We start from the raw sequence: 22,085 nt of genomic DNA, 5'->3' as shown, positions 1-22,085 counted from the left end.
CTGGAGACCCTCGTGACTGCTGGGGATAGATATGTACTGACAATATGATACTGACATACCATTTTTAAGCACAGTTGGAAAATGTAAAACTTTGAGAGCTGTGAGGCCCTAGGAAATGAACTATGTGCTTGAAACTGACTTCAGTCTGGTCCAAACACAGAATACAGAAGAGTGAGATTATTATCTGTGGCTTTCGTGAGTGGTTACCCAGTACAGCGATTTTTCTTCTTAATGACCAAACAACGAACAAATGCAAAAAGAAACCGTACGGAATGTCTCTCACCAGACCAAAGGACTCGGGGAAACCTGACCTGAGCTTCGGAGAAAGGGACCACCGAAATACTGTTTTCCACCAAGATGGTTGCAATTTCCCCTTCCAGATCCCCGATTCTTCCTAACACACGCACAAAATGTCCATTTGGATACACGGATGTTGACTCCCAGGAGTCGATGCGCACAACTACCCTGAAGTCCTGCACGAAAAAGAGAAAAAAAATCCACTAGCCCAGCACCGGGAATTAAGTGGGTCAATAAGAAGCACCAAACAAACAAGAGATAAACAGCACCCAGCTCCAAAAAGAGTGGCCGATTTAACAGTGGGTTTTGTGTTTTGTTTTCATTCTTGCTGTTTTACTAAATTGCCAGATGGTTATGTAAAGGCCTGGCCCCGATGCTTTGGAGGGAGGCAGTACCTCTCCATCAAATAAGTAGGCTGGAAATTTTATTCTGTTAAAGAAAGCCAATTGTGGGGTGCCTGGGTGGCTCAGACACGAGTCTGACTCTTGGTTTTGGCTTAGGTCATGATCTCACAGTTCGTCGGATCGAGCCCCACGTTGGGCTCTGCACTGGCAGTGAGGAGACTTCTTGGGATTCTCTCTCTCTGCCCCTCCCCTGCTCTCATGCGGCTCTCTCAAAATATAATAAATAAACTTAAAAAAAAAAAAAAGAAAGCCAATTGTAACACATTCTAGTCAACGTTCACAACACAGAGGAAAACCTCAGTATGCATAGTGCAAGTTCAATTTCAAAACAAAATCTCAATTGTGGGAGCATGGGAGATACATCCTACTTTCTTTGAAGTTACTCTCTAATGTTTAAAGACATCTGTTAGTGGGGAAGGAGGTATCAGCGTGAACTGAACCCCACAAGCTCTCAAATTTCAGCAAACCCACGGGTCTGGAAAGCAGTGCTTACGCTTGGCCTCAGAGAGCCCGCGGAAGGCTTCAAGAGATGCAGAAGGTACACGACGACCCAGTTACTGGCTGGGGACGTCCTGCTTTGGTGTCTCATTTACAAACTGCACATATCAAATTGCAGATATCAAATTGGACGATGCCTATACGCTTCGCCACAGTACAGGCTAATTTCTAACTTTCTCGTGTATGTCTTCTCCCCAGTGCTGTATTCCTTTATGGATAATCGATTCGGTGAAGTATCACTATATCATCCCTCCAGGGCAGAGTGATCGTATTTCTATATCACTTGCTGGAAGAAAGCTTGTTAGTGTTGGCAAAGCATATCTATTGAAAGTTTCTGTGTTGGACAGCTGGATAATGTATGCACTCTGTAGCTGTCCTACACAGCTCTTTCTAGGGCAGTTTCTCTCTGGCCTTCATTTATTAACCAAGGACTATTTAATAGATGGTTCTATATATTTAGAATTTAAAAAAAAACACCAGGATCTCGAAATGCTAGACGCCACCAATAATTTATCCGTTCTTACGCAAAGGAATTGACAGGGTTTCCTGGGATAGCTCAAAAGCTGGCAAACACAAAAGCTGGGGAACAGGAGAAGTACAATGTCAGCTACCTGGAGGGTTTCTGCTTGCTGAGTGCTAATTCGGATCTTGGGGATTCTGTAATCCCAAGGCGTAACTAGGATTTTCTGAGCATTTTTGCCCTGAGATTGGACCTCTTCTTTGGATGGAAATGTCACCACGTAATCCCGCCAGTTCTTCTGAAGGATGCCCACCACTCTGCCTTTGGGAAAACAAAACAAAAGAAGGCCTTAACTGGTGAGATGTCACCTATCTAGGTGCTGACTAGCTCGGCAGTGAAGAAGAAAACAGAAAACACAATGACCCGTTCGTATCAAGCACACACCCACGCAAGTCGAGAAATGCTTAAACGTTCGCCTTAAGATGCCTGCTAATTTTTTTGAAAGATCACTTTTTTTTTATAACATTGTCAGGATGCCCTCCCTACTGTGGGGTCCAATGTGACATTTAGAATCCATCAGTCCCACTTTCTCCTTTGCCCTTCCCTTATCAACCTCAGGTTTAGGTATGTTGGGAAAAGCCAGTAATCTTCACTTTTTTCAACTCACGCCCTCTCCTGTGCGTTTTCCCTTTCTTGCATTTTCCCACCAGCCAACATCATTTGGGCCAACCTTATATACAGAAAAGTATTCTAATCATAAGCCTGATATACAGCACTTTCAATCATCATGGACTACGGTCAAGAAAAAACAAATTTTAATAGTCAAAAGTGCTATCTTTCCACAAATATTTATTGAGCCCCTACCAGGTATGAGGCCCTGTTCTAGGTGCAGGGAATGTAGCAGCATCAGAACAGACAAAGTCCTTGATTTTCTGCAGTGGACACTCTAGTCTGGGTGTCTGTGGGGGTGGGAAACAGACAAGAAGAAGTAAATACAGGGAAGGGAATGATGTTTGCTCAGAAAGATATCAAGTAGGGTAAGGTGACCAACAGTAATACAGGGTCAGCAGTGGCCGCTATTTTAAATAAAGTGACATCTGAGCAGAGACTTGAAGTGAGGGAGGGTGGCCTGAGGAGGTTTGGGGAAAGCTCATTTCCAGTGGTACGAAGCTGGTCAATGTGGCTGGAACAGAGTGATGACGAGGACAGTGACACAAGGCAGCCCAAGCTGGCAGGACCCTGTAGGCCACGGTATGGTCTTTGGATTTCATTTTGAGTGAAACAGGAAACGGCCACTGGAGAGCTTTGAGCAGAGACACACAGGCCCCAAAGACTTTTATTTTTTTTTTTAATTTTTTTTTTTTCAAAGTTTATTTATTTTTGGGACAGAGAGAGACAGAGCATGAACGGGGGAGGGGCAGAGAGAGAGGGAGACACAGAATCGGAAACAGGCTCCAGGCTCTGAGCCATCAGCCCAGAGCCTGACGCGGGGCTCGAACTCACGGACCGCGAGATCGTGACCTGGCTGAAGTCGGACGCTTAACCGACTGCGCCACCCAGGCGCCCCCCCAAAGACTTTTAAAAGGATCTTTGTGGGGGTGCCTGGGTGGCTCAGTTGTTTAAGCATCCAACTTCAGCTCATGATCTCATGGTTCATGGGTTCAAGCCCTGCGTCGGGCTCTGTGCTGATGGCTCAGAGCCTGGAGCCTGCTTCGGATTCTGTGTCTCCCTCTCTCTCTGTCCCTTCCCCTCTCGCACTTTCTCTCTCACTCGCTCTCTCAAAAATAAACATTAAAAATAATAATAATAATAATAAATAATTATTTAAGTAAAAGGATCCCCTGTGGCTGGCTCCCGTATGGAGAAAAGGCCATTTGAGCGCCAGGGTGGGGGCAGGAAGACCAGTGAGGAGGCGGCTGGGAAAATCGCGTCAAGCGGTTCCGGCGGCCCAGTTAGGGGAGAAGAGGTGGAGTCTGGGAGTAGAACTGCCAGGACTTGCTGACGTGTGAAAGAAAAACTCGAGGGTAATCCCAGGACCTCTGGGTTGACCAAGTGTAGAATGAAACTGACATTTGCGGAGACGGGAACACTCGGGGAGGAGCAGGTTTGGGGGCAGAAATCAGGAGTCTGTTACTAGGCGTGTTACAGGTGAGATGCCCATGGGACACCAGGGGAAGATGCCAAACAGACAACACTGGAGGCTGAGAAGGGGGTCTGGTCTCTAGGCTGGAAAAATAAAGCCAGAGGAGTGAAGGAGATCCCCAGGGAGAAGGGGCGGATGGAGATTCAGCGAGGAGCCCAGAGGTCGTAAGACGGAAAAGCTCCAGCAAAAGGACCAAGGAGGAGTGGCCAGCAGGAGAGGAGAAGAACCTAGAAGCCAAGGATGAGGCAGTGATCTGTTGGCCAAATGCTGCTGACGGTTACGGGTGCCGAGGGCTGTTGGCAATGAGGTCACTGGTGTCCTTGACCAGAGGTCAAGGTTTTTGGGGGGGGTGGGGGCCCCTGAATGTAGCGGCTTCGGGAGAGAACGGGTGAAGAGGAAGCAGAGAGAACACAGGATTTCACTGAGTTTCACTGAGTCTTGCCATAAACTGAAGCAGAGAAAAGGGCGGTAGCTGGAGGGGATCCGGACTTGAGAGGATTTTTGGTTTTGTTCTAAGAGATAGTACAGCATATTTGGATGCCGAAGAGAATAAAATAAATCTGCAGAGAGGGGAAACTGGTACTGGGGGGGGGAAAGAAACCATATTGTACCATAGTAACTGCACTATCTCTGGAACGATAAATGTTCCGCAGAAAGAATGGATAACTGGGAGACCAGCCGGTGGGCTCACCTGTGGGCATGGGCTCGCTCGGGGGGTCTCCCGAGGCCTTGTCATCACTGTCATTCTCACACAGGGCCGTGGTTCTTCCTTTCCATTCATTTTTAGGGAGCAGTTCTACGACTACCACGTCTCCATGAATTGAGCGGTTTCGAGCCTTCATGCCGTGGATTAGGATGTCACTGGCCAAACCTGTGATCGGGCGGGGACACAGAAACCCCATGAAGCCACAGGGGAGGCCACACCCGTGAAGCCTTCCAAACAAGGAAGCATTCCTGCAAATCCAAGCTTAATCCTCTCAAAGGTGCAGTCAAACCTTGCTCCACAAGTTAGGAATGAAGAAACACTGCCACTGTGCCATTTTGTGTCACATGCTTTTCTAAGGTCTGACCATCTTTTCAGGTGGGTGACGGTGCCCTGCATGAGACTACATAAGCCCGGTCTGGTACTCTGTCACACAGCCACGGGGGTCAGGCGAGGGGTCAGGTGGGTCAGGCGAGGGGTCAGGCCAGGGAGGGGTCAGGCGGCCGAGGAACCACGGCTACTGTCAAACTCTCGAGCATAAGCCAGAGAAAGGCACCGCTTCTCTTTCTCCTTCAACCCAGCCCCGTTCCCTTGACTACCGGGGTGCTTTCTACCCTGTCCCTGAAGACCTAGGAACTATACTCTGTTACGATACAACTTATTTACACGCCTTCTTCATTTTTATCACTTTTAAAAAATTACTCCAGGGGCACCTGGGTGGCTCAGTCGGTTGAGCATCTGACTCTTAACTTCAGCTCAGGCCATGATGTCACAGTTCGTGAGTTCAAGCCCCACGTCGGGCTCTGCGCTGACCGTGCAGAGCCTGCTTGAGATTCCCTCTCCCTCTCTGCCCCTCCCCTGCTCATTCTGTTTCTCTCAAGATAAATAAATAATTTTAAAAACAAAATAAAACGATTCTAATAAGGCAGCACAGGACAGTGTCTTAACATCCCAGTCAAACTGCCTCAGCAGCAGATTCAGCCCCATCACTTCCTGGGTGTGTGATCTTGGGCAAGTTACTTTGCTTCTCTGTATTACAGTTTCCTCACTTGCAGCTTTGTGCATCCTCGCCAATAACAGGTGTCTCCGTTAAGTGCTTAGAACAGTACCTGATGTAGACTGAGCACTCAATAAAACTCAGCTATTCTCATTTTTTAAAACCGACTACAATAAAATCAGAAACTATAGATAAAACACGAGAGGACAGGTAAAACACACCCAGAGCAGGAATATCTAACACGGCAGGTAGGGTACGACAGTTTCAACCTTACTTTCTTCGTTGTGCAATATCAGAATAGAGACAGAGTGTGGAAGTTTATGTAAGGCATGTACTGAACCTGAATCTTTGCAGCTGGCTCCTTGAAGTCGAACGAAAGCTTCTATCTGGGCCCTGTGTTTGTTGACATTCAGGATTCCCTAAAATCACAATAAAAATCAACTGAAAAATTTCTTTTCTGCTTGCTTTACCCCCTAAGGTACAGTTTTCAAAAAGTATATGAAAATATCCCCCAAAATATGGGGCAGTTCAGTTGGTTAGTTAAGTGTCCGACTCTTGGCTTCGGCTCAGGTCATGGTCTCACGTTTTGTGAGTTCAAGCCCACACACTGGGCTCCATGCTGACAGTGCGGAGCCTGCTTGGGATTCTGTCTCTCTCCCTGTCTCTCTCTCTGCCTCCCCCACTCGCTCGGTCTCTCTCAAAATGAATAAATAAGTTTAAAGAAAATCCCCAAAATGTTCTTTTAAGGTCTGTGATCCCTTCCTTTAGGAAAAAATATTCATCACCAAGGTTTCTTTTCTCCAGGGAACATACCATCATTCTGAACTATTCTTGGCCGTACCAAGTGTTCGAAGTGCCATGATCTATTTTACCTAAGTGATGAGTGGGTCTTTAAAAAATCTTCTTCCTCAAAATATCCTCCCCGGAATGCCATAAACTTTACTATCAAGTTGGAAGCATTAGCCACTCTAGTTATACTCATTTAAAATACTAGGGGCGCCTGGGTGGCCACTTGGTTAAGCGTCCAACTCTTGATTTTGGCTCAGGTCCTGATCTCAGGGTCCTGAGACTGAGCCCCATGTAGGGCTCTGGGCTGGGTGTGGAGCCTGCTTAGGATTCTCTCTCTCTCTCTCTCTCTCTCTCTCTCTCTCTCTCTCTCCTTTCTCTCTCTCCACAGCCCCCCCCCCCACCCCTTCCCTGCTCAAGCACACACAGTCTCAAAAGGAAAAAAAAAAAAAAAAAAGAAAGAAACCCACAACTTTAGGGCGGGACTTCAGCATGGCATTCTCAAACTTCGGCCTGCATAAAAACTGAGCTGCTTGTTAAAAATGTAAAATTCATGACGGAACAATTTTGTATCTTGATAGTGGTGGCAGATACACAAATTGACCAATGTGATAACACCGCACACACACACACACACACACACACGTAAAACTGTTGAAATCTGAATAATTTTATCTGATTCCTTCTCAAGACAGCTTAACAGCTTCTGGGGTCTGGGTCCTGGGGGACCACAAAAGGGCCCTTGAAAGAGGCAGGAATATTGCAAAGGGGCGAAGAAGCCAAATTTCACCAATTTCCCCATTTTGCCCAATTTCCAGACCTTGATTGCAAAATATGTGCTCTTTCCCAGAGACTGGAGGCACTTATAAGGCTACTTGTGTGATGCTCAATACGTAACCCAATTAAGAAGATTACAGAGTAGCACCAAACCAGATGGCAAGGTGTCCCCAGGAAGAACGACTCTGAAACCATCTTCAACAATGACAGCCCTGGCTTACTCATGCCCATTTTATTTACAGCCTTTGAAATTAAAGGCCTGTGGCAGGCCAGTAAAGGCGAGAAGAAAACAGACTGGCCAGTCCCGACGCCGACGTCGCATGACCACCCTCACCTGGATGTAGCGTCCCGATTTAATGCCGGCTTCCAACACTTCCAGGGGAAGATGTTCTGCGTACTCCTTCCCGTGGCTCTCCTGACTCTCATTCTCTCTTTCCCGTCGAGACTGAAGGATGGAGTCACAAAGCTCGCGGGCGGCCTTTAAATCAGGCCAGAAATTGTCCAGGTAATTCTGCGTTCAATAAAGGCAAAAGAGAAACGTGGTCAGAAGGTAATGGTTCTCCCTTCCAGTAGTATTACAAGCAGTCCCGGGCGGGAACCGCTGGCGTGTGGTTTTGAAGTGGTGAATGAACATTACCTTCCCAAGCCTCACGTTACGGGCTAGTTTTCTACCATCTCACTAATCCGTGAAGCCTCGCCAAACGAACCCTAGGGAGGCCCTTCCTACCATGGAATGCTTGCTTTGCACTTTCGAATCTCCTCCTCTCTCTGTGCGCGTGTACACACACACACACGCAAACACACACACACACGCGTGGCCTTCTGCCTATCTTTACGTGTATCTCATTGCCACAGACAATGGCCTGCAGTAAATGCAGAGAAAAAACTCTCATGTGTGCATTCTTGTCTTCTTTTTTCTTTTTCCCATTCTGAAACATTTGAAACTTATAAGAAACTTAAACAAGCAGGTAAAAATGGCAAGGCGTAAAGCGCATACGGAAATGTCCCCTTTTCCCCCAACCCACTGGCTACGCCAAGTGAGCAGAGGGGGCAAAGCCGAGACGTTTCTATTCTTCTGGGGCTTCCCCGTCATGAGCTCCCAGACGATGGAGTCTTCCTTGGTGACCATCCAGAGATGTTGTAACGCTTCACAGAGACGTTGCTATTAGTGTGATGACTCAGTACGAGACTTCACTTTGACACAAGTGGTCAGGGTCCCTCCCCCCCACGTAGACTGAGTGTTACCGCACCTCTTGGTGTAAGTCTATCAGAGAGGACACCACCCGCAAGAGGACGGTGTGTTGATGCTGGCTGTGCTACGTCGAAAGCACACTCCCTTGAATGGTTGGCTCTCACTAAATAAAACCAAATTTACATGTTTTTAACTCAACTTTAAGTCTAAGGTAGAGTCTAGCACATTCGCTTTTCTCACATAAAAAAGAAAATGCAGGGGCGCCTGGGTGGCTCAGTCGGGTGAGTGTCTGACTTTGCCTCAGGTCATACCTCACGGTTCGTGAGTTCAAGCCCCGCACTGGGCTCTGTGCTGACGGCTCGGAGCCTGGAGCCTGCTTCAGAGTCTGTCTGTCTCCCTCTCTCTCTTTCTCTCTCTCTGCCCCTCCCCCACTCGTGCTCTGTCTCTGTCTCTCTCAAAAATAAACATTTAAAAATCAAAAAAAAAAAAAAAAAGAAAATACATTATATTTATTGTCAAGGCTAATATTTCTCCCATGGACCTCAGGGTCCTGTTTGAATCACCTCCTTTCCTTCCCCAGTCCTTCGAGAAGTTCTGTCTGTGCTAACGTCAGTACCCCAATTCTATGGTCACTTGGTCACTTACAGCTTCTCACCACCCAGTTCCTGCCACTGTGAACCGCCTCTTCATGAGGATTTACTGTCTTCGCTTTTCCCAGCTAACTTCATGTCCCCACAGAAACTTCTGGCCTTCTCGTCTGAACTCCACAGTATCTCTTTTTTTTTCCTGCTATCTATCATTCGCCTCTATGAAGCCCTCGGTCACACAGTTTGCTTAGGAGACACTATACACAATAAACGGTACCACAGTACCGGACTGTGAAGAAAAGTAATTTGAACAAAAAGTAGAAAAATGTAATTTTAGGCAACTGTCCTCTGCGAGAACAAGACATGATGTATTGCAACAGAAAAAACAAGTGACACCGCCATTAATATCCAGCGCCCCCGGAACTCTCTGGCACGCCGGCACACTTTTTTATAGCAGGGCCAAGAAAATTCTATTGGCAAATCTTTAGCAGTACGTGCACCTGGGAACTCTTATAGAATCTACAATTCAAAATCCAACTTGACTTTCCGTAAACTGACAGGGGCAACGGAGGGCCTCATTTGAGGTTCTGAATCAAAACCCGATATTAACCACTGGCACTTGATTGGCCAGCTGGGCAGACAGAAGAGCCCAGTAATCTGTTGAGAGATCAACAGCCATCCCACTTTCCCCAAGGGGTACCCCAGAAATAGGAGAACTGGGTTGCCAACACAGCCCCCCAAAACGGCCACCAATAACACTGCTCCCACCTGTGATCTGTACACTCAGCCGATGGGACAGCCTTCACATAAATGATAGCGCAGCTCGCCCCTTCCTGTATCCCTGCTAACGCCCATGTATATTCACAAGTGGGGAAGAGTGAGGAACAGTGCCAAAACAAGACTGGCCCTTAAAACTGCGCGGTGTGCGTAGGGGGCGCCTGGGTGGCTCAGTCGGTTAAGTGTCTGACTCTCGGTTTTGGCTCAGGTCACGATCTCGTGGTTCGTGGGTTCGAGCCCTGTAACGGGCTCTGTGCTGACAGCAGGGAGCCTGCTCGGGATTCTCTCTTGCTGTCTCTCTCTGGCCCTCCCCGACGTGTACTCTCTCTCTCAAAATAAATAAGTAAACTTAAAAACCAAAAAAGATTAAAACTGTGTCGTGTGTGCATGCAGAAAAACAATGTGGGGGACAGCCAAGCACGGTGGTTAAGAGCTTTGGAGTCAGAGTGCCGGGGGTTCCTCCACTTTCTACTTGTGTGACCTTGGGTGAGTTACTTAGTCTTTCTGGGCTTTAGTTTCCTCACCTGCAAAACGTGGACAATGGCACCTACCTCATGGGGGTAAGAATTCAATGGAACAATCCACTTAGAATACTGCCTGACATAGATAAATGTTGGCTATTACTATTAGGTGGGACCATATAAAACTGCCATTTTGGAGGTCAAAAATAATAGTATTGGCAATTTTATAACATCCAACCTATTCTTGCCATCATCATCACCACTATTGTTATTGCTGTAACTGTGCAACGGGTTTACTGTCAACAGGGGCCTCCTGGGCTGAACTCTCAGATGCTACGGGTCTTACAGTCACAGGGGGGTTGCCCAAATTTGCCAAAGCCAAGATTCCATGGCTGGGGAGAGACACAGACATGGAACTCGTTGGCTGGAGTCTTCCTTCACTCTTTGTTTTCCCTCTTCTGCCTCGCCACATGGATCGAGAGCATTGTGGGCACCACTGAAGAAATGAACACACACAGACACACTTATGGACACACCAGATGCAGGTACCTTGAAAGAAATCACAAACACTCCTTCGGTTTCGCTTCCATACTGCTGAATAGCCTCTTCGTCTTCTGTCACCATAACGATTGGCATCCTATCCTGGCAGTGGTGATAATACCAAACGGCTGCATTGTATATGCTCCTAGAAAAGCAAGGGCACATGAGCCCTCCCAAGGCAGACAAACACAAGCTACAGTCCAAAGCGTCACACCGGCCTTTTGATCTGCTATCCTTCGGTTTATGAGGACGACCACCCATTCATTCAACAAGTTATTTCCCGAACACTGGTCATAAATATGCCCTGGGTTGGGCAGTCTGGGGGATAAAACACGAATCAGAGAGCACCCGACAAGCCTCTTCTTCCCTAAGACATCCAACCACCACGGCAACCTCTTTCATTTCTTGATATGGCCTAGAAACCACAAGGCTCTGCCGTCTTTTAATACCTTTTGGCTGGAAAGCCATTACCATAGCACCACACGGATGACAAGCGAGGCTACGTGAGGTTTCAAAGCTGGAGAGACAAGTCTGGCTAAGAGAAAAACCAGGCTGCGTCCAGCTCAAGGTCACAATCCAATAAGGTCTGCGATGGAGTCAACACAAAATGTCTGGAAATCTTCCTGAAACGAATCGGAATTGGAAAACACAGCCTGGGGCTGGAGACGTGTGTTCAAGGCTGGACTGTGTTTCCAATGAAGTGTGTAAACTTGGGACAGTTGGTTTCGTAGGCATCTGTTTCCCTTTCTGGAAATCACAACACTACCTAAGGTTCCTTTAGTTTTAGATTAAAAAAAAAAAAAAATTCAGCGGACATATACTGAGTCTCTCCTATGTGCAAGCCTGTGTGGTTAGTAAGTAAGATCCTTCTAACTGCTCACATGTGACCTGGTCTAGAGAAAGATTGGCTTTCCTTTCTGGTACTGGGCCCTGTGGGAACTTAGGACTATAATTAAGGACTCAGTATGTATCAGTGTTTATTTTACTTTAGAGAATTTAAATATTTAGTGGCTACACAGATAAAGAATTACAAGGAAAAAGACGATTGAAATGTTTTGTATGGATAAGACAAACAAGGTCCTCGGCCCTCTGCAGAAGAGCAGAGCAGGGGCTGTGGGTGCCCAGCGCCTGTGCAAAAGGCCCACCGCTGACTCAGCTGCAGGTGGGTGGCAGTTCCGCACCCACCCCAGGCCCAATGGGTGGAGTTAACACCCCTGCAGAATGACCCTCGGCTAAAGGCGGAAGTCTCCTTTATACGACACCCTGGCCTCCGCTCTTCCAGATGACTTCTGAGGCAAATACTACACGGCTTCTCAGAGGCTCCCAGTAGGACTGAGCCTCAGTTTCCCACAGCAGTAACGCATCCTTAACTGCTCTCCCTCCTTCCCTTCTGTCTCACTCCCTGCACTTCCTCACTGCTGTTTCAGGGAACTGCCTCCCGCATCAACCACCCACACCCAACCCCTTGCTTCAGGCTCTGCTTTTAGGTGGATCTAAACGGCTAAAACAGCCTGACCAGAGTTAACCTACCAGTTCCAGTTTAATAAGACCGGTTGGAATAGGAGAGCAACTTCTACCAGGAAAATTGGATAATCTTAGCTTAAAAGTAGATCCCTCCCCCTCCCACACCCCCACATTCAAGTTATGACTTCTGGATCCCTGGAAGGTTCCTACCAGCTGCTGAGATCTGGGGCAAACACACTCTGAGTATCTACAGCTCCCTAATGACAATTTCTAAAATATGTATGTATTTGAACGACATATCTACAACAGTGGCACGTTAAGCATTTCAGTATTAATCACAGTTCCAGAATAACTACTGGTTTATTCTAGCACGCTATTTAGGTCAACTCCCAGATAAAGAAATTAAAGACAGTCCTGACCATTCACAGCCATTGGGGGGGTGCCATACCTGGTCTGCCACTTTTCCATGGATTCTCCTCTCTCCCGAGGGAGGTAGCAGAACTGTTGGAATTCGTTAGCAAAGAGAATGCAATCATGCCGGGCATCCCTCAGGAGGTTTCGCAATTTGTTATACTGTCTGGGACACAGAAGAGAAAGAGAAATCTGACACAGCAGGTACTCATCGACTGCCAGCTCTTGCTAAGGATCAAAGAAGATGAGGCATTTCAGGACAAAAGATTGATTATTTCGAACCCAAGAGACATTTATTTCTATTGGCCTCGGCGTGGGTAGTACTATGGGGCTGTTGTTTCTCAATTTTGCCTGCCGGAATGTGCTCAATCACATTAATTAGCCTGTGGATCAATCACTCTGCCCTTTCCCCTTCTAGACGTGTGGCCATTTATTCAGTGATTACATGACCCTGCCCCGCACGGCCCCCTCTTCAGAGGCTCGCGGAGGATAGCAGGCAAAGCAGAGTTTGGCACTTTACTCTTGTACCTCGCTTTGTTCTAGAAACGGCAGTAGGCACTGGTACATTTTACTTTGTGCTGGCAGCCCCAGAAAAGTTCAGGTGACGGAAAGAAGTCTGGGGATTTATCTGTGAATTTTATTTACGCAGCCACCTCATTTACATGAATGACGGCTAGCTGCCATCTGTCAGACAACTAACAAAGTTTTCAGGTTTCTTCCAAACGGAGAGCCTTCCGATAGTGCTAGCCAAAGTCTCTCATCAAATCTGCACCTCATACGGGTCAGGATCTAAGATGGTGTTTTTCTCTTTTCTTTTTCAGAAGGTGCTTTTCAATAGTCGAGGTGATATGAAATACAGAAAATGTTCACAGTTATCTTAAAGGAAGCCAATTGTTTACTTAAAAATGGATTGATATTAAACTAGATGTTAAATTAACATATAAATCACCCAAGGGAGATGATTGGCACTTAACATGTGTTCTTTGTTAAATGTTTATTTTCGGGAGGGACAGAGTGCAAGTGGGGGAGGTGCAGAGAGAGAGGGAGACACAGAACCCATAGCAGGCTCCAGGTTCTGAGCTGTCAGCATGGGACCCAACATGGGGCTCATATTCACGAGGTATGAGATCATAACCTGAAGACGAAGTCGGACGCTTAACCGACTGAGCCACCCAGGCGCCCCAAGATGTGTTTTAACATAATAAAATTTATGCTTTCCCATTCCTACCCGCAGCCCGCTGCCATGTTTTTTAAAAAAAAATGAGTCTTTGGGCGCCTGGGTGGCTCAGTCGGTTAAGCATCCAACCCATTCGTGGTTCGTGGGTTCGAGCCCCATGTCAGGCTCTGTGCTGACAGCTCAGAGCCTGGAGCCTGCTTCGGATTCTGTGTTTCCCTCTCTCTCTGCCTCTCCCCCCCACTCACACTCTGTCTCTCTCCCTCTCTCAAAAATAAATAATAAACATTGAATTTTTTTTAAATGAGTCTTTATATTTAAGCAAAAGAACTCTCCAACTTCTCTTCTTTAAGTAAATGCTAATCACCAATATCTGTATCGTCTTAACACTTAATTAGAAAACAAGACACAGTGATTTTATTTTCTTAGTAATTCTAATTTTGAGCTATTTTAAAAAGAATCATCAAGTAATAGCACTTACACAATTTCATAATCAACAAAAGGATTCGGTGTCATTGCTGTGAATGGCAGCTGTCCTTGACAGGATCCCACTTGTGCAAAGAAAAGCTGCCCCCCGCCCCATCTCAGAAATGCCTGGAACGTAACTAACTGGTAGTCTTCCCACCTTCACAAAGATATATTTGAAGTCACTTTTTTTTTTTTTTTTTTTTTAAATTTTTTTTTTCAAAGTTTTTTATTTATTTTTGGGACAGAGAGAGACAGAGCATGAACGGGGGAGGGGCAGAGAGAGAGGGAGACACAGAATTGGAAACAGGCTCCAGGCTCCGAGCCATCAGCCCAGAGCCTGACGCGGGGCTCGAACTCACGGACCGCGAGATCGTGACCTGGCTGAAGTCGGACGCTTAACCGACTGCGCCACCCAGGCGCCGCTGAAGTCACTTTTAAAACCTCTTAGGATATGCACAGAGGAGTCTACACCACCCTGTTCCCAGCGCCCGTCCCTGCACAGTAGTAAGGTGAAAACTTTTACCTTCTGCTGGACCCATTTCTGTAATGCACGAATTCTTCTAAAGGAGCGCTTATTTCTTACGCAATTAAGGATTGTAGAGGAGACTTCACAAACAACTGTAATTTATTATTTCAGAGACGACACTGAAAAAATATCGCCTATTTTTCCTGATCTTATCGCCCACAGTATTGGCGCCCTTTATCTACCCCTAATAAAGCACCTGGACTTTAGTGCACTTTTTTGTTTACCAATTACCTTCTACATTGAAGGTCCCTTCATTTAGCAAATATTGGCTGCATTCCTTCCCTTTTGCTCCACTGAGCGCCCTCAGGGGACACCATCTAAGCATCTCCTTTCTGTCCTTTACTTGCGGTGGCCACGGGCTTGCGGTGGCCATGGCAAAATTACCGTTCCTCGAGAAAATTAAACCAAGAACTACCCTATGACCCAGCAACTGCACTCCTGGGTGTATGCCCCAAAGGACTGAAGACAGGGTGTCAAGGACACATTCCTGTATCAATGTTCATGGCTGTATCATTCACGATAGCCAAAAGGAACCAAGGAAGCAACCCAAGTGTTCAACGACAGACGGATGCGTAAACGAAATGCGGCATGTACACGCACGGGAATATTTTCCAGTCTTAAGAAAGGAAGTTCTGACGCAGGCTACAACATGGATGAACCGTGAAGACGTGATGCTAACTAAGCGAAATAAGCCGGTCGCAAAAGGACGGACACTGTGTAAGATTCCACTTATATGAGGTAAGGTACTTAGTCTCGTTTATAGATGCAGGACGTAGAATGGTTGTTGCCAGGGGGCTAGGGGGAGAGGGAGGTAGGGAGTTAGTATTTAATGGGTGTAGAGTTTCAGTTTAGGGAGATGGAAAAAAGTTCTGGAGAGGACGGTGGTGATGGCTGCACGAAATGTGAATGGATTCAAGGCCACTGACCTATACACTGAAAAGCGGTGGGCGACTGGATGGCTCAGTTGGCTAAGCATCTGACTCTTGACTGTGGCTCAGGTCATGATCTCAAAGTTTGTGGGTCCAAGTCCCACATTGGGCTTCACGCTGACAATGCGGAGATGCTTGGAATTTTCTCTCTCTCTCTCTCAAAATAAATAAACTTTAAAAAAGTGTTTAAAATGGTAAATCTTATGCCAAATACATCTACCACAATTTTTTTTTTTTTTTTTTTTTTTTTATTTTTGGGACAGAGAGAGACAGAGCATGAACGGGGGAGGGGCAGAGAGAGAGGGAGACACAGAATCGGAAACAGGCTCCAGGCTCCGAGCCATCAGCCCAGAGCCCGACGCGGGGCTCGAACTCACGGACCGCGAGATCGTGACCTGGCTGAAGTCGGACGCTCAACCGACTGCGCCACCCAGGCGCCCCATCTACCACAATTTTAAAAAAACCAGCTAGGCTAACTGGCAAAACAAAATAAAAACAAAAATCAGAACCACCCATTTCAGTGGCAGAAGTGCCATGATGGGGAGAGGTGCAGAGTGTGACAAGAACATGGGAGGGACGGGGGAGATGACATCTGAGATGAGAAAGGTGAGTGAGAGTTAGCCAGACAAAGGGCCAAGGGAGGAGAGAGGAGACAGAAAGTTCAGGATAGCAGACAGTGGTTCACATGCCCAAGAAATGTTTTCCAAATGCATAAATGAAATCTCATCTCTTTGTGACAACAGTGGTCCAAATACAAGACAACAGTGTGTCAGAACAAACCCTGACATTTTCAGAACTCAGTTACAGTTTTGCTAGGCTCTGCACACATCCCCTGATTTGCTATCACACTTTATACATATATATATATTTTTTTTCAACGTTTTTTTTTTTTTTTTTTTTTTGGGACAGAGAGAGACAGAGCATGAACGGGGGAGGGGCAGAGAGAGAGGGAGACACAGAATCGGAAACAGGCTCCAGGCTCCGAGCCATCCGCCCAGAGCCTGACGCGGGGCTCGAACTCACGGACCGCGAGATCGTGACCTGGCTGAAGTCGGACGCTTAACCGACTGCGCCACCCAGGCGCCCCTATTTTTTTTTTTTAAATGTTTATTTATTTTGAGAAAGAGAGTACATGTGCAGGGGAGGGGCAGGGAGAGGGAGAGAGGGAGAGAGGGAGAGGGAAAGAGGGGGGGGAGAGAGGGAGAGAGGGAGAGAGAGAGAGAGAGAGAGAGAGAGAATCCCAAGCAGACTCTGTGCTGACAGCACCCCCAACATGGGTCTTGGGTCTTGAACTCACGAACCGTGAGATAGTGACCCGGGCGGAGATCAAGAGTTGGATGCTTAACTGACTGAGCCACCCAGGCGCCCCTGACACGTGCACTTAGGCCCGGGGATTCTCCAACCCTGTCCTCCTCAAAAACTGGTGTTCCACAAGCCAGACCCAGGTCGTTTACCAACAAATTAGAGGAATGACAATCCTTCCCCATGTTTAGCAAAATATGTAACTTCGCAAAAAAGAATTTTCTCAATTTAAAGTTTCACTCCCATATATTTCCCTTAGACTTGTAGGGCACGCTTCCATTTGTCAGCTACCTATCAGCAGGGTAAGACAAATGAACAAATGGCCCAAGAATATTAATGGGGAAAGCAGGAAATAGTGAATCACTCTGAGTGTGACAGTCAAGTTTTCTTATAGGCATGTGGGCTTATGGTTGTAATTTAATAGTGCATACACACAATATAGTCATATTTTTTTGCTAGTCAGGGCTGGTGGTGCATACGATGGGATTAGATATATGAGGATCCTGCACGGAGCCAGCAGATCACAGCGCCTTGAACAAGTTTAGCCTGAATGACAGGAGAACAGTTTCAGAGAGTCAAGTACAGTAAAATGATCTCAAGTTTTAAAAATTCCAGTCTCACAGAAGAACCCTAGTTTCCCTAGACTGGCTTAAACACTCCCCCACATCTCTATTATTTAAACATTTCAAACAATTTCTTAGGGATATGGCTACACTTGCCTTCTTAAGATGGATTTTTGTACAGATGCAACGTCCCCTCCCCCAGACTATATTCTCCGGGGGTTAGGAGTGGGCGTCCCACAACCAGTCCAGGGATGTACAATGTTGTGTTTCTTCAACCAGTTTTTGCAGAATCCTGCTAGGGTCTCAGAGGCTTACTTTCAGAGGTCCTTGAGTTTTTTTAAGTTTTATTTATTTAAGTAAACTCTACACCCAACGTGGGGCTCAAACTCACAACCCCAAGATCGAGAGAGAGAGAGAGAGAGAGAGAGAGAGAGAGAGAGAGAGAGAGAGAGATCAATGCTCTTCTGATTGAGTCAGCCAGGCGCCCCAGAGTTTTTACAAGTAAGCTCTATGCCCAGTGTGGGGCTTGAACTCACAATCCCGAGATCAAGAGTCACATGTTCCACGGACTGAGCCAGTCAGATGCCCCTAGGTGGTAGTATTAAAACATTTTCAACGGAGTATATTTTGGGCCATCTGATGTCCTCTAAACCACACTGCCATTTGGAAGCCTCAAAGACAACCTCAAAGGAATGACCCCCAGTCACACCCCTTTGGACCTCCCCCAGCACTCCCTCTTTCTATCTAGTTATGTAAACCAGAAACTCGGTGTCGGACTTCACGCCATCTTCTCTCTGACCTCACATATCCAACTCCACTAATAAGTTTTGTAGGTTTTCTTCAGCTTTCCTGAGATACAATTCATATACCATAAAATTAACCCTTTTCTTTTTTCTTTTTTTTAATGTTTATTTATTTTTGAGAGAGACAGAGACAGAATGCAAGTGGGTTAGGGGCAGAAAGAGAGGGAGACACAGAATCTGAAGCAGGCTCCAGGCTCCGAGCTGCCAGCACAGAGCCCGATGCGGGGCTCGAACTCACGAGCTGTGAGATCATGACCTGAGCCGAAGTCAGACGCTCAACCGACTGAGCCACCCAGGCGCCCCTAAAATTAACCCTTTTAAAACATACAATTCAATTTAGTACAGTCACCGAGTTAGGCAACCATCACCACGAGGTCCAGACATTTTATCGCCCCAAAAAGAAACTGAGAACCATTAAGCAATCATTCCCCATTCCCCTGCCCCTGGCAACCACTAGTCTATTTTCTGTCTCTTGGATTTACCGATTCCAGGCATTTCACATAAATGGAATCATAGAAAAATGAACTTTCATGTGGCTGGCTTCTTTTACTTAGTACAATATTTTCAAGGTTCATCCATGCTTGTAGCCTGTGTTGGTCCTTCATTCCTTTTATGGCTGAACAGTATTCCCTCGTATGGATAAACCATGCTTTGTGTAACCATTATCAGTTGATGGACATTTGAGCTGTTTCCACTTTGGGGGCTGTTATGAACACAGTTGCTATGAACATTTGTGCACAAATTTTGTGTGGAGAGAGTTTCGGTTCTCTTGGTTACATACTTAGAGACTTCTACAGACTTTTACCTACTAAGATGCTGTTGGATATTTCTATTTCTTTCCACCTCTAAGCTACCAGCACCTCTCATGTGAACTAAAGTAAGAGCTTCTCCACTGGCCCAGTCATCGTTTCTTTCCCTTTTTTTAAGTTTAAAAAAAAATGATCTTTGAAAGAGAGAGAGACATACACACACAGAGAGAGAGAGAGAGAGAGAGCGCCCATGAGCAGGTCGGGGGCAGAGAGAGAGGGTGAGAGGGAGGGAATCCCTGCTGTCAGAGCAGGCCCCCCACGTGGGGCCCAAACCCGTGAAGCTAGTGACCTGAGCCAAAATCAAGAGTCGGATGCTGAGACACCCAGGCGCCCCCAGTCACTTTTTCAAAGTAGGAATCTGATCATATATATCGTCCCACCCTGCTTACAACCCTTCACCAACATCCCGGAGACTCATCCAAGCCGGGGCCTTTTTCAGTTCCTTGAGGGGGCCAACCCCCCCCTCCCCACACCCTGCACAGCAGCCCCCTCACCTGGAAAGCTTTTCTCCTTTCTCTCTCTGGTTTACTCCTACCTAGAGCCCAGGGTAGGCATCTCCCTCAGGAGCTTTTCCTCTCCTCCCTAACTTGGGCTCTCCTGGGACCACGCACCTGTCTCTCAGGGCATCTGTCACAGCTGTAGTCCTCCATCTGCATGATTATCTGAGTAGCACCTGTCTCCCCCTCAAGGCTGTGTCTGCTTTTGTTCATCACTGCATCCTCAGCGCTAGCACAAGTTTCTGGCACACATGATCTCTGAGTATTTGTTGAATAAACGGATGGATGAATGCTGTGGGACAAGACAGCCTCACAGAGTCATCAAATGATCCCTCACTGGGACGCCTGGGTGGTTCAGTCCGGTAAACAACAAACTCTTGATTTTGGCTCGGGTCATGATCTCATGGTTCGTGGGTTCGAGCCCCCCCGGCAGGCTCCGGGCTCATGGTGCCTAGCCAGGTTGGGATTCTCTCTCCCCCTCCCTCTCTCTGCCCCTCCTGCGTGCACACACACACACACACACACTCTCTCTCTCTCTCTCTCTCTCTCAAAATAAATAAATAAGCTTAAAAAAAGAGAAATCCATCACTGAATAAGCATTTGAGGATTGCTGGATGGCAGAACATGTGATTATCCTCAACAATCAAAAACTCAACACTTTTTGATAATGCTTTATGTATTATGCTTCTGAGAATGGCCACTTTCTGCATTGATATTACTGAAATCAAAATACAAGATCATATTAAATACAGAACCAGGTAAGACGCTATGTCTTTTTATGGTTAAACTCAACTCTGGTGATTTCATCTCAGTAAAACAATGTCATCTGTTGCATTAAATTAAAGTTCATTTGCAATCTTTTTATTTTGTAAATTTGTTTATTTAATATGAAGGTCTGGTTTGGGTTTAGGGCTGTAGCAAGTACTTAAGGCATGAGGACTTTACATCTAGATTTATGTTTAAACACATTTAAGTAATAATACAATCGAATAAATTAACACTGGGTGTCCATGAGAAAAAAGCCTATAAAAAGCCTTTTAGAAACAAAGTCAATAACATTACTCATGTTGAGTAATGCTTATATTGAATGGTGAATTAGATCATTTGACCTCTTAGATCTTTTCCAATTATAATATTCTATAATTTCAGTATTTGAAAATTTTTAAAGTTTATTTTTTTTAATGTTTAATTATTTATTTATGTGGAGAGTGTGTGAGCAGGGGAGGAGCCGAGAGAGAGAATTACAAGCAGGTTCCACTCTGTAAGCACAGAGCCCGATGTGAGGCTTGATCTCACAAACTGTGAGATCATGACCTGAGCTGAAATCAAGAGTTGAACGTTTAACTGACTGAACCACCCAGGCGCCCCTAAGTTTATTTTTTGAGAGAGAGAGAGAGAGAGAGAGACAGGCAGGGAGAGAATGCATGAGGGTACACAGGAGGTAGGGGCAGAGAGAGAAGGAGAGAGAGAGAATCCCTAGCAGGTTCAGGGCTGACAGCACAGAGCCCGATGTGGGGCTTGAACTCACAGAACTGTGAGATTACCACCTGAGCCGAAACCAACTGAGCCACCCAGGCACCCCTGTAATTCCAGTCTTATGTCATATACTGAGAAACTGTTGAGACTCTGAAGCTATAATGAAGGAATTCAGGAAGGGGCCCAAAGGAGAGAAAGCAAGGCATCCTTACACCAGACACTAGACCAACCAGGTATTTTTAATTGACAAAGCTTTTCTAAGCAATAATGTTGCTAAAAGCATATCAAATAGAATGAATTATTTACTAGCATCTCAAAAATCTCCAAGGAAGAACTGAAAAACAGAACAAAACATTTTCCAACATTAAATGAAGCAAAACACCAGAGAGCCTCTGCTAGGCCACTTGCGATTAAATATAAAAAGTCCAAGGACAGGGCACCTGGGTGGCTCAGTCGTTTAAGCGTCCGACTTCGGCTCAGGTCATGAAATCGTGGTCTGTGAGTTCAAGCCCCACGTCAGGCTCTGTGCTGACAGCTCGGAACCTGGACCCTGCTTTGGATTCCGTGTCTCCCTCTCTCTCTGCTCCTCCTCCCCCACTCAAGTTCTATCTCTCTGTCTCAAAAATGAATAAACGTTAAAAAAAACTTTTTTTAATATAAAAAATAAAAAGTCCAATTACTTCTATCTAACGCTTTTGAAGTCTAAATTAATAAAGCAAATTCCCTGGCTCTTCCATATTCAATGGTTGGGATCAATTATAAAGTTAGTTTTCAATATATGACACTCTCTAGGGCTCAGGTAATTTTGGTCATTTAGCGGTTTCAACCTGAATACAAAGTGCCGGTTGCTTACCAGGGACACAAAGCACCAAGACCCAAACCTGCTGATTCCTTGTCCTGCCTCCTCTTTCTCTTCATCAGTTACGTCCAGCACCCTTGCTTTAGGACCAAGCTCAAACCTATTTCCTTCGGAGAGCTTTTGGGCTAAACCCTCACACCCTGTATTTACCTCTGCACTTTGTACAGTCTACATTAAATAAT

General features: G+C 46.2%; 1 protein-coding gene across 4 annotated transcripts in view; it reads right to left on the bottom strand.

Moving 5' to 3' along the window:
- Positions 1-22,085, bottom strand: part of DIS3L (DIS3 like exosome 3'-5' exoribonuclease) — a 34,803-nt gene that overhangs the window by 8,869 nt on the left and 3,849 nt on the right. For 2 of the 4 annotated variants that reach the window (XM_086711012.1, XM_086711014.1), the window contains exons 3-9: positions 12,535-12,663; positions 10,632-10,767; positions 7,400-7,576; positions 5,843-5,921; positions 4,494-4,673; positions 1,811-1,980; positions 312-473 (exon numbers count right to left, since the gene is read on the bottom strand). In XM_086711012.1, the coding sequence (XP_086567138.1) occupies positions 312-473; positions 1,811-1,980; positions 4,494-4,673; positions 5,843-5,921; positions 7,400-7,576; positions 10,632-10,767; positions 12,535-12,663 (1,033 nt within the window). Of the gene's footprint in view, positions 1-311; positions 474-1,810; positions 1,981-4,493; positions 4,674-5,842; positions 5,922-7,399; positions 7,577-10,631; positions 10,768-12,534; positions 12,664-22,085 lie in introns of those variants that run through there. The other 2 variants (XM_086711013.1, XM_086711015.1) reach the window with 2 other exon arrangements.

Source organism: Puma concolor, chromosome B3 (assembly GCF_028749965.1).
Source record: "Puma concolor isolate L17-30 chromosome B3, mPumCon1.1.hap2, whole genome shotgun sequence".
NCBI classification, from domain to species: domain Eukaryota; kingdom Metazoa; phylum Chordata; class Mammalia; order Carnivora; family Felidae; genus Puma; species Puma concolor.
The sequence above is the reverse complement of the archived record's forward strand: the minus strand, read 5'-3'. Positions and strand labels throughout refer to the sequence as shown.